We start from the raw sequence: 11,953 nt of genomic DNA on the forward strand, positions 1-11,953 counted from the left end.
ACTCTTCCCAGGTGATGTTATGTTCATTGGGGTGCATGTGTAGAAAATTCTCCCACCATGCTGCAGCTGCCCCAGTGAGGTAGTGAGGTGCATAAAGCACCTTCCCGCGATCTGAACATTGTGCAATAATCAACTTTCTTTCGATGTCTCGAAGCCAATCATCGGCCTCAAGCGGCCTATCAGTGTGAGCGAACGTTGGAGGACGTGTCTTCTGTAGTTCAGACAACTTGGAATGCGGTTGGTAAGGCTCACGGTGATTTCCCATATTGATAACGTGATTCATCATTTCTTGGTGCTGCTGCTGGCTTTGTTCGAAAAGGCGGCATACTTGAGATAATGTTGCCTCGCTGCCCTGCTGACTAGACTGCCCCTGTGTGAAGTTGTTGCTTGTCTGGGTCCCATAAACTTCTTCCGGTGGGTTTGGCATGGAACGAGTCCAGGGACGAGACATTTTCCACTCTGGGGTATTATTTTGCAAAACTCATGAGAAGAACTGTGTGGCACAAGGAAAACTTTGCAAAGGCGAAAATTTTAAAAGACCTCAAGATTTTTCAAGAAACATACTCGATTGCGCAAGGAGAAGGACTGCTCAGTACATATCTTACACGCGATTCGCAAATACACAATACATCACTCAGGATGTGCGTACACATTCCTGACATGTTATTAGGCTAGTGCACTCCTCCGGGATCCTACATGATGCGCACACAACTACTACAAACCTATGTACATATAAAACACATCATACATGCAGGCACATCGCGCGGCTACTAGGCGCACTCAGTCGGAGATGGTGAAGATGTCCTTCTGCCTGCCGAGGGTAAGACCCAGTGGTGCAGGGGACTCAACCTCCACCTCCTCCCTAATAGGCTCCAGGCGCGTAGCACTGCGCTGAGGAGTAGGTGCGGGTGCGACAGGCGATGCAGCCCTGACTGGAGTAGGAGCAATGACTTGGTCGAACTCCTCAGTGGTAGGCAGACGGCGAGCGGTGGCCAAAATGGCAGGTGAATAGGATGCTGAGGACGAGACGAAAGTCAGTGGCGGTGCCATGTGGAGAAGCTCCCTCCTGTTGGCAGAACAGCCCTGAACTAAGTCCATACGGGCAGCCACAAGATTGTCCACGAGGTTGTCGAAAGCTGCCTCCAGAGCTTTGAGATACTCAACAAGCATCTCGATAGCTTCATCTCGCTCTCCCCTATGGCAGGCGAATGCACGAATGCATAGTGACAAGTATATGGCACATGGCATGGGAGGTAGCGGTAGCAACGAGTCTTCATCGCAGGAAGAACATCCCGAAGACGAGCTATTGCCTCGCGGGCGGCCATCTGCATGGCATGCCTCTCCGTAGGCATGGCCCTTCCCACAAAACGGAAGTGGCGAGACGCAGAACGCCCTCCCTTGAATTGCATCACGGCCTGGTGCATAGACACGTCGTCGCTGAGCTTGTGCTGGTAAAGTGTGAACTCTGGACGAGTCGACGGCCCGATCGAGAGCTTGGTGATGGAGACGAGAAGTTTGACAAACCCCTCAGGCACATTGGTGAACACTCGTGTCTCGCAGTCGTTGCCAGCCATCTGCAAAAGTAGGCAAAAATTCTGAATAGTCAAATCATAAATTTATGATGACCAACAGAAAATAGCTACACCTTGCAAAATGCTGAAAAAGCACTAAAAACGCTAATAACCGATTAGCGATCGTACCTAGTGGCTTCCTACAGTCAGCCTGGCTCTGATACCAAGTCTGTCACGACCGGTTTTCCAATAAAAATATTTATTGAGAAACCGATCCCTTTAATGGACCAGTAGAGAAAAATCTTTCTTACTGGTAGACAATTCCTTGATTACAGAAATATCCAGGAGTACTAAATATATTACAAGGTTGAGCGGAGGCTGCTCAACAATTTATTACAAGCACGCCGATATTATACATAAAGGCGGATATGGTGGCATAACTACTGACTCGCAAAAAAAGGTGGTGGTGGATATGTCACAGCGAAGTGGGTGACAGGACTCCTAAATCTTACAGCACATCGAGCGTCGGGGTGAAGCTCGAGAATTATTATAGTGGGTAGCGGAAGCGTATATAATACAAGTGACCAAATCCAGGATCGCACGGGACTGACTGGGACTCCTCTAGGCGTCGGACTCGCTATCAAACTCATCATCCATGAGATCGCCTTCGTCAACATCTGGCCAAATCAACAAGCCAGGTGAGTACTATGAAAGTACTCGCAAGACAGTTTGGACATAAGATATAACAAATATAAACATGATGCACATGAGCAGATTAATAATACGCACTCAGATAATAAAATAGCAATGCATGGGAAATAAAAAGGAAGTCGGGCGGTAGTCCTCCCGAAATCCCAATGTAATACTGAAGAGCCAATCTAGTGTCTGGAATGACTCCTCGAAAGGGTACGAATAAATTAACAATGCCACAGTCGGGCGTCGGGGCGACACCACATAAAGGGCTTATAATGGAATATAAACGACAGTGCGTGCCACAGTCGGACGTCTGAGCGACATCACGTAAAGGGGTTATATCGAAAGTAAATAACAAGAATGCCACAGTCGGACGTCTGAGCGACATCACATAAAGGGCTTATATCAAAAGTAATTAACAAGAGTGCCACAGTCGGATGTCTGAGCGACATCACATAAAGGGCTCATATCAAAAGTAATTAACAAGAGTGCCACAGTCGGACGTCTGAGCGACATCACAAAAAGGGCTTATATCAAAAGTAAATAACAAGAGTGCCACAGTGTGACGTCTGAGCGACATCACATAAAGGGCTTATATCACATAACTTGATATACCAGTAACTCATGAATTTAAATCACCTCAAGGATATACTCAGGTACGAAATAATAAACTGGTTAGTCCATCCACAGGAATAACACTCAACCGGGTTTACCACTCAAGTTTGTTCACCGGGGATTTCCACGGAGACTGACACGGGGACTGACATGAATATGGATATGTTGGCCACGGTCCTTGACCATGGACGCGATGACTCGGAAGGATTTGACTCTGCAGAGCTTGTACTCTTAACCACAGCCAACGGATTTCAGTAGTCACAAGGGACTAGTTCCGTTTACGGTATTTTAGGAGAAACACATCTAACCAGTACACACCCATTCAACATTCCGTTGTTAGGAATCACCCCAAGCAACGTTCAAGAAAAACCTTGAGACGGGGAGGCTACAACCTCGCGTAGCATGGGATCAAATTTATACCGCGCGCTCTAAGGGGTGCTCCCCTCTCGGTCCCAACCGGAAACACCCATGCCCCCTGACTGGATGACTGGCTTTAATCCAGGGCCATGGAACTCTCATCCCGGCCCCTCTATTTGGTGTGTACAAGGAAAGAGGTTACCAACTTACTAAACCGTATTCTTTACAGAAAACATGTGGCAGTACGAAAAGGGGACGAACGGTAACGTGGCTCAGTCCACGTTAACGTCGGAATTTAACGGTTGACATAAGACTGGCATGCTACAACAATACCATCTTACTACCTCTCATGTCACCACATGATCAGGTCATCTCTCATCAAGAGATCACAGTAAACTTCGAAGCACACGGTTAGTTGCCTTGCTCGCAACGGAACACTTACCGATGCCCATATTGCATGCACAAACTAATCAAGCAAACATGCAAAACACCCATCATATCAAAGGTTCGAACATGCTTGCCTGGTTCGGAGAAGTCGGAGTCTAGCTCGGCGAAGTTCGCGGCTCTGTCACCTCCTCCGGAACCTACGGTATAACGAAACCGTATACTAACGTGAAAACCGTTGCGTGTATAAAAATTGTTCCAAAAAATTTCCAAATAAATACTATAAAAAACTAGACAAAAATATAAGACTGACAAAAAAATCAATCAAAAAGCATCTTCTGTTAAAAAGATATAAGGGTTTTAGTCCAAGGACTAATCTGTGATGAAACAGAAAAGATCCAGGGACTTGTTTGAAAAAGTAGAAAACGCTTTGGTAAGAAATACGTTAGCCCAGAGAGAAAACACACTTTGCCCGAAGGCGCCTTCAGAAAATGGTTCGAAGGGAAAGGAGAGAGAGGCTGACGGGGGGGTCCCACCCGTCAGGTTCAAAATCCAACCGAGCTCGCCGGCGCCTGAAGGCTGCGGTGGTCGCCGGTGTCGATCCACGGCGAGGTAGGGTGATCGGAGGGTACCTACGGGTTCAGGGTGTTCTTCCGCGTCGGTGGGTGGTGGACTTGACCGTCGGAGAGCACCACGTCGACGGCGACACTATCTCCGGCGGACGGTGGTTCTGGCGATGGTGGAATGCTCCGGTGGGTGCTGCAAACTCCAAATTGATGCGCGGGTCAGAGAGGTGGATGCATTGGGAGACTACTGGCATGAGCTGAGAGGTAGGGGTGTACGCACGGGAGTGAATCGAGCCGGATCCCGAAGCGGGTCGGGGCGGCCGGAGTTGGGGAAGAAGAGTCCCTCGGGGGCTGCCCGGTGGTTTGGCGTGGTACTGGTGGTGTGTAGAGATGGTGCGGGTTCGAGTTTGAGCTCGGGACCTCCTTTTATAGGCGATCCGAGGGGGTGGCCGTGAACGGGCTAACGTCGGCGAGAAATTACGGCGAGGCAGAGGTTGGGTAGGGGGTTTAGGTGGCTAGGCAACATCGTGGAGGGTCACTGGCGCCGTTTCTCTGCTCAAACCTCGGTCGGGCTTGCGTAATGCACTGGCCCCCAACGGAACGGCCGTACGGGCACGGCGGCGGCAGGGAGCGCGCTCCGCGCCTACCAGTTCACGACGACGGACCTGCAGCGTGCACGGGTGAGTGGACGGCGCCGTCCAACGCTGCGCCTCTCTGGCAGCCGCAAAGGGCGCTGCTGCCGTCGCTCACGGGGAGGCGCACCTCCACCAGCTCGTCGCCGACGCCCGCAAGCTTCCAGGCGATCGTGCGGCGCAGGGATAAGAAGGAGGCACAGGGCGCAAGGCGCCACCGCGGCTACTGGCGAGATCGAGTAGAGGTTCTGAAGAAAACGACAGCGGCTCACTGAAACTGTATCTCTGAACTCTCTGAACTTGACAGTAACAGTGTCCTTCAGGTGTTCGACGAAATGATTTGGCATGAGGAAAAAAAATTCTGGAGCTGGGACTTGGTGAGATGACCTCTTGATGCACCCAGAGGCTGCCCGAATTTACTCAGATTTTTAGGAGGAGAAAACAAATGAATTTCATCAAATTTGCCAAATATGGTCCAAACTTACAGCAAGCACAATTTGAAATATTTGAACTGGAGACCAGTGGATCATCATGGATCTTGGTTGAGGGCTCTAAGGACTAGCCAGGGAAATTTGTTTGGAGGCAAAACTCAAAGGAGAAATGGTAGTTCCTTTGTAATTCTCCAACAGCCAAAGTAGAGGGCAGAAAAAGATTTTGATAGAAATAAATGGAAATAAAGTCATGGGGGAGTTCAACTTGCTGGATTTGAAGTTTATCTTGACACCAAGATGGGAGATGGCCTTTGGGAGGGGATTTCCACTTAGGTCATGGCAAGAGGAGATTTTTGAAAGGGGAAGAATCACTCCAAATGCCATAGGGCTATTTAAAAAGAAAAGATTTTCAAATACTTTTTCCAAATGAAAAACATTTGTGTTGAGTCAACATAAGATGGAAAAACTTCCAAGATCAAAGATCAAGTCTTGGGTGAAACCAAACAAAATATTTGTCATAAATGGCAAGTTTTTGAGAAGAAGGGTCCTTTAGAAGAAAATTTTAAATAACCTCCCTCAAATCAAATAAATATTTTGATAAAGCCAAATAAAAAAAATTGGGTGCCACACTCTTATAGGCGGTCAGAGGCCGACCTGCGTCCCTTCGCGTCCGCGCAAGCATGCGCCAGTCCCTTGTCAGCCTGGGCGATTGCCGAGGTGACGTGGGGAAGTGGAGGCGCCCACGCCCCGTCGAACATCATGCGTTAAGCCTGGCCCGCAGGTGATTGGGCCCCGCAGTGCTTCTGCCTTTCCTCTTTGGCTTCGCCTCGAAGCCAGCCCGAGCGCGCCTTGGACCCGGGGGCTACTATCGGCGTCTGGGATCGGGGGTACCCAGATCTGCCTGCCTGCAGCCCACGGCGTGGCTCCCTAGACGGCCTGGTACGGCCTAGCGGCAAGGCCTCCAAGACAAGACCCTCGCGAGGTCTCACGGCCTCACGAGGAGAACGACGCCAAGGCCTCCAGGGTGGCAGCCTACCCAGGTTGCCTCCCGAGGAGCAGATATTTCTATGCAGGTACCCAGCCTCACGAGGCTACGATGACGTGAGCCATGACGACCAAGGCCAGGCGGGCGCCAGCGGGCGCAAAGAAGACAGTTTCCCTTCCGGTGCTAAGGGAGCAAGGACGGACGTAGGTTCCCGAGGAGTCCCACAAAGCTTTCCATTCAAGTGCAACAAGACCAAGGCCACGAGCTCGGCAGGGCGGATGTCATCACCGAGCCCACCGCTACGTCACGTCCAGAAGCTTTGCAGGCGAAGAGCACCTTCCGTCAGGATTAGATGTACTTCTTGTCCCATTTCAAATTGGCCACTGTGGGATCCCTTCCCACCTAAGTTTTGAGGGAAGAGGACCGAGGCCACTATAAATATAGGTTAGCCACCACCGTAGAGAGGGACCGGATCAGATCCTTTCCACCCTCACCACCAAAGCCCTCGCGAGGCAGTTCATCCACTGTACTTGTTCACCCTCAGCCTCCTCGTGAGGCCAATCCACCACAAAGCAGGAGCAGGGTTTTACACCGCAAGGTGGCCCGAACCTGGGTAAACTGCTGCGTTCATCTTCTTCCCCGCTCGCGCGAACTCGACGAGGCTAGGCTGTAGGGTGACTTGAGACTTGAGAGGTTGAGGTCTCCGCACACGCCCCAGAGTTCGAACCTTCTTGGGTCTGCGGAGCTCTGATTCTGACAGCGTCTTGTTTGAGATGTATTGCGTGAACATGCTTGCGCAAATCATCGAGCTCACCCTGCATCTTTGTTGTATCTTCACGATTCTAAACTGCCTCGCCCTTGAGCGCCAGTACTTCGGCGATGTCGCCTTCATCCATGCTTGACTTCGAATGCCCCATCGAGATCCCATGTGGCTGAGAGGAATTTTACAACCAGAAAACTGGAAACCCGATCGGATTTGGGACTCCTGCCGCCGCCGACGAGATCCGCCTCCCTGCAACACCACTCAGTAGAACCTGGAATTTCACCGTAGGAACGATGTGTGCCTACAACCAGTCCCGGCTCTGAGCTGTCGCCGAACAGGTCTACCACCGCCGTACTCCAACCCCGACACCGCACGCCGTAACCCGCCGCCAGGAACAAGGGAGGGAAGGACGGGGAACAAAATTTCCATGCCGCTCCGCGCGCCGCCGAGGATCAGACTGGTTCATGATACCAATTGTCATGCCCCATGAGAGGATCGTGATCGAATCGGGATGAGGGATTAGGGTTTGTCGCACAATCGTAGGAGTATGGGTATCAAACAGGAATATGTTGTATTGTTGTAAAGTGTTGTTGATAAGAATTCATCAAGATAAGCATGCCCACACAGACGGGGGAGAGCTGGCTTATATAGCTCAGCGACAATGACAGTAAACAGTTACGACAAGAGAAACGGAACAGTAACGGGTGGACGATGGCGAGCCTCACGAGCCATCGGATCTTGAGTCCTTGGACGATCTGGGCCGTCCGTTAACTGAAGAAATTAACACCTTGGAACTGAAGATGTGCAAGCCTCACAAGAAGATAAGGCCTAGCACATCTGGCAGGAGCGTAACAGCTGCACATTCAAAGGTAAACCACCGAGCTGGCGTGACATTCTAGTGGCCTGCCGGAGAGACATTGAGCAATGGCGGCTCGCCGGAGCCAGCGGCATAGAGGCCCCTTTCGGGGAGATTACGTGAGGAGTAGACCCACGCCTGTATATTTTCCTTTTTGTGGTCTGGGTTTTTCTGTAGAGGTGGCGGGCGGGCTCTCTGCCCTCCCCTACCGCGCGCTCAGACCCTGATCACTTGATCACCCTCTTTTTGTAAGCTCCCTCTTCTGCTAAGCCAATGAAAAGCCAGCAACCCTGGATCTTTCAAAAAAAAAGCTTCTCTGTTCACATGCCTTTGGTTTTTGAGTTGCTTGCGGTTCCGTTGGCCAGTCTGCTGCACATGGTCTGCTCTAATTCTGCTTCCGTACGTCTTGAGTCTTGTTTCATCATAATCATCATAGTGTAAATCCCACGGTGTGCCTCCCAACCCTGAGCTGGTCCACTAGAAACAGTTTTGGCTCTATGATACCGAAGCTTAATTATCTGACCTGGTCCTTAATAACGAGACAAGAAACCCACGAAAACGTCATCTTGTCGTCCGTACGCGCGCCAGCTCTATCCACCTAGCGAGCTTCATTCGGGCAACCCCATCATCTCGCCTATAGCAGGAATTGTTAAGTACACAAAGGACGCCCACAATGCACAAGACGCATCGCCAGTTCCATCAGTTTTTCTTTTGTTAATCAGCAGCCAGATGGCCAACGCCCAAACGCGACCCCGCTCCAACTCCAAGGCCCGAGCCGTCACGCACTAGAAGAGCCGGATTAAGAAACCTCACGACTAACGGTTGGCATCAGATCATCGGATACGACAGATACCGGCAGATCGGAGAGCTAGCTGGGCAGGGGGGGCGGATCGTGACTGGACCTGGACGGCGCCCGCCGTGCCAGTTTAAGCTTGAGCTCGGTGGCTGGGCGGCGCGTGTGAGACTGCCGATTGGCATCTTTGTTCGCCTACGTATGGTAACAGACGTGTCCCGGCCTCTGGATCTTGTTGCTTGGCTCTGCCTCTCGCGGTGCCGCACGTAACGTACGTGACGCATGGACGCCATGTGTTTCAGCGCCATTGCACCGGCCTGCTTTAATCACTTGGCAATTCTTTGTAAAATATAATGCCCGAAGAAGATAAAAACTGTACACGTGGGTTCCAAATTGAGACAAACAAGAAAGGGTCGTAGAGATACCTTGGGTCTTCACCTACACAATGCTGTCTACCCGTTTTGACGGGGCAGAACATTTTTCCTCAGCTGTCACGAGTCAGGTTTCCCAAGACCCACGACCGTTGTCGAGTTCAAGACAAGTAGGAGCAGGTTCCGGTTCACATGCATCCATCGTGACACGGTGGGAATCGTGGCCTCCGCGGTGGCAGTTTCACCCTCGCGGAACCCGGCGTGAGCAAGGCGGTTGCTGCCGCGTCCGTCCGTCAGGGTGGGTCACACTCAACTCGCAAGTCACCACGCCACGTCCCCATCAACCGTCGGACTCCACGCGGCGAAGCAAACTAAACCATCTCGCCGGCTCCACGCTCGCTCGCAGCTGCCTCCATCTATCCACTTCCTCGCCCTGCCGCCCCGACCTTAAAACAATCCGGCCAACCAACCCCACTGCCCGATCAGGCGACCACCACCACACCACACCGCAGCTCCATCCACCGCAACCCGACGCACTGCCCACGACGGACTGCTGTCTGTCCTCGCGCGCAGGCTCCGACGGCGCGGGGGGCATGGAGAAGAAGCTGCCGCTGGCGCTGGCGCTGGCGCAGAAGCACGGCGCCGGGGAGCCCGCGTGGGCGCGGCCGTGGCGGTGGGCCAAGACGGCCTTCTTCCTCGTCGCCATGCTCGCCTCGCTGCTGCTCGTCTGCGCGCCGCCCCTGCTCGTCGTGCTCCTCGACCTCGCCCTCCCGCCCATGCTCCTCTCCGCGCACCTCCACGCCGGCGCCGACCTCCCGCACCGGTCCTTCCTCCCGGCCGTGCTCGACCAGGCGCGCGCGTTCGAGTTCCGGTCCTCCCTCGTCGACCTGCCCGCCGTCTCCGCCGCGCGCGCCCTGCTCATCCTCTGTGAGTAGAGTACCCAGATTGTGTTCTTCTTGGCATTGGAACTTCGGTTTCCCTCTTGGCCACGGCTGAGCTGACCAGTTGAGTTTTTCTTGTGACGGCGACGACAGGCGCGTACACGGTGTGCGGGGGAGGAGGAGGCGCGTACCTGTGGGTGGTGGCGGCGAGCGCCGCGGCGTCCGTGTCGTACGTGCTGGCCAAGGCCGCCGCCGTGCTGCCGCGCGGGGCCACGCCACAGGGGAAGGGCGCGGCCGGGCCGGAGCCCATGCTCCTGCTCTCCCTGTCGCTCGCGGCCGCGCATATCGCCGTCGCGTACCGGACCAGCTGCCGCGAGCGCCGCCGCTTGCTCGTCTACCGGATCGACGTGGAGGCCGTGAGTACCCTCGCCCCCTCGTCTTTGCTTCTCCGTAAATTGCACCGTCATCCATTGCTGAAAAATCCACGTTTGCGTGACGAAAGATAATACTGCTGTCCCGCCGAGCCGACGGCGTGATTCCTGAGAACAATCCAGGCATTAGGGTGGGGTCGTCGTCTGTGCTTTCGGTGAGAAAAGAGAGGGTCGAGGAACCAAATACGATTCCCTCGCCAAGTCATTAGCGCGTAGCTGCCGATATGTTTAGCCCAAAGGAGTACTTCTATTCTAACAAGTCATCTATAAAAATGAACCGGACGCTTCTGAAAAGCAGAGAGCTTTTATTTTCTTACTGAACCAGCATCTGAAATAAGAGGCATTTTCATTTGTGAATGCAGGTACGGCTGAAAGGGGGCCACCAAACACCCAAGGGGCTGAAGCAGTGTAGCGTCTGACATGGTGTTCTCAACTTCTGATCCGTACTTGTAGTACAGTACGGTGGAGATAGTTTTTCTTGGTAGCCAAAATTTTGGTAAGTTATTATGCAAAAATTGTGAGGTCCATTTTGGGAACGGTGATTTTATGTAAGTGGAGATACTGTAAATATGGTATGGAACAGTCGTGCTTAGCTCAGTTCGGCCTCCTGCAATGCAATTGCAACGAAATGCAGGACGAGCCGTGTGCCGACCACCCGTTGTTTTGTGTGCTCATTCTCATGCCTTCATGCAGTTACAGCCTTGCTTATAGTAGAGGTCCTATTTTTTCTAGAAACATACCACTTCCTTCTCTAATGTCACACGCGGAGGAGGGAAATTCAGTGATGTACCTATAGTTTTTGTGCGAAATTTCGTGTTCACTGGAGAAGTTTTCGGAAAGACCGTAGAAAATTCTGCTCTAACGTTTCAGACAAAACTAGTCGACGACGAAAATTGGAGGAGACAGGCCTGTTCCTGAAGCCAGGAACACGTCGCTGTTACAGATCTGAACTTGTGATCTGTTCTCCGGTTTGCGGTTTGTGGCTGTACGGTTCAGAAACAAACGAGCCAGTGTTTTCAAAGCAGCACTAGCGATTTGATGGCATCACGTCGGGCGAGCCTCATTTGCCGAGGCCAAGTGGAAGTGCAGATATGTCGTCCGCCATGACGCTCGGCCAAGCCGGCGTTTTTATCGGTGGCGTGGCCGGGGGACGTGCGACCTACGTACCTAGTAGTGCCAAGCTACGGCCTACGGGAGAGAAGTGCCGTTCGTTTGCCAGGCACGATCTGGCTACCACTTGCACGCTTTCTACAAGAAAACTCGCACATCATCTACCTCTTTGTTTTACATTCCCATTCGCCGTGAGATATGTTGTGCCGAGGTTGTCACACCACAAGACAGGCGCACGAGGGTGAGGAACACGTAGTTCCTTTAGCAATGACTGTATCCAAGTTGCTTCGGCCGTACCATTTGCTAAAGCTTTGTACTCTGGTTCTGTCGATGATCTCGACACGGTCGGATGCTTGCGCGCACTTCATGAAATAATATTCGGACCGAAGAAAATTGCAAACCCGCCAGTAGAACACCTATCATCGCCACAGCCAGCCCAATCCGCATCCATGAACACACTCAAGAGAGTTGAAGGCGAGCGCCGAATATTTATGCCAGTTGACACCGTCCCTTTCACAAACCGAAGAATTCTCTTCACTGCTTCCCAATGAATATCGGTGGGACAGGACACACA

General features: G+C 52.3%; 1 protein-coding gene across 2 annotated transcripts; it reads left to right on the forward strand.

The window, feature by feature from the left end:
* Window positions 1–9,359: 9,359 nt before the first annotated feature.
* Window positions 9,360–10,866, forward strand: LOC123169070 (uncharacterized). Of its 2 annotated transcripts, XM_044586926.1 has the most exons (3): window positions 9,362–9,884; window positions 9,992–10,254; window positions 10,632–10,866. In XM_044586926.1, the coding sequence occupies exons 1-3, from the start codon at window positions 9,551–9,553 to the stop codon at window positions 10,686–10,688; spliced, it is 654 nt and encodes a 217-aa protein (XP_044442861.1). In that variant the 5' UTR covers window positions 9,362–9,550; the 3' UTR covers window positions 10,689–10,866. The 2 variants fall into 2 exon arrangements, with proteins under 2 accessions (XP_044442855.1, XP_044442861.1); XM_044586920.1 differs by having other exon boundaries at window positions 9,360–9,884; window positions 9,992–10,866.
* Window positions 10,867–11,953: the final 1,087 nt, after the last annotated feature.

Source organism: Triticum aestivum, chromosome 1D (assembly GCF_018294505.1).
Source record: "Triticum aestivum cultivar Chinese Spring chromosome 1D, IWGSC CS RefSeq v2.1, whole genome shotgun sequence".
NCBI classification, from domain to species: domain Eukaryota; kingdom Viridiplantae; phylum Streptophyta; class Magnoliopsida; order Poales; family Poaceae; genus Triticum; species Triticum aestivum.

What these genes read in the sequence shown, in the direction of transcription:
- LOC123169070 (XM_044586920.1), top strand. Translation starts at nt 9,551, where the DNA reads ATGGAGAAGAAGCTGCCGCTGGCGCTGGCGCTGGCGCAGAAGCACGGC. An exon ending in GCGCGCCCTGCTCATCCTCT is followed by an intron (nt 9,885 to 9,991) that starts GTGAGTAGAGTA and finishes CGGCGACGACAG; the next exon opens with GCGCGTACACGGTGTGCGGG.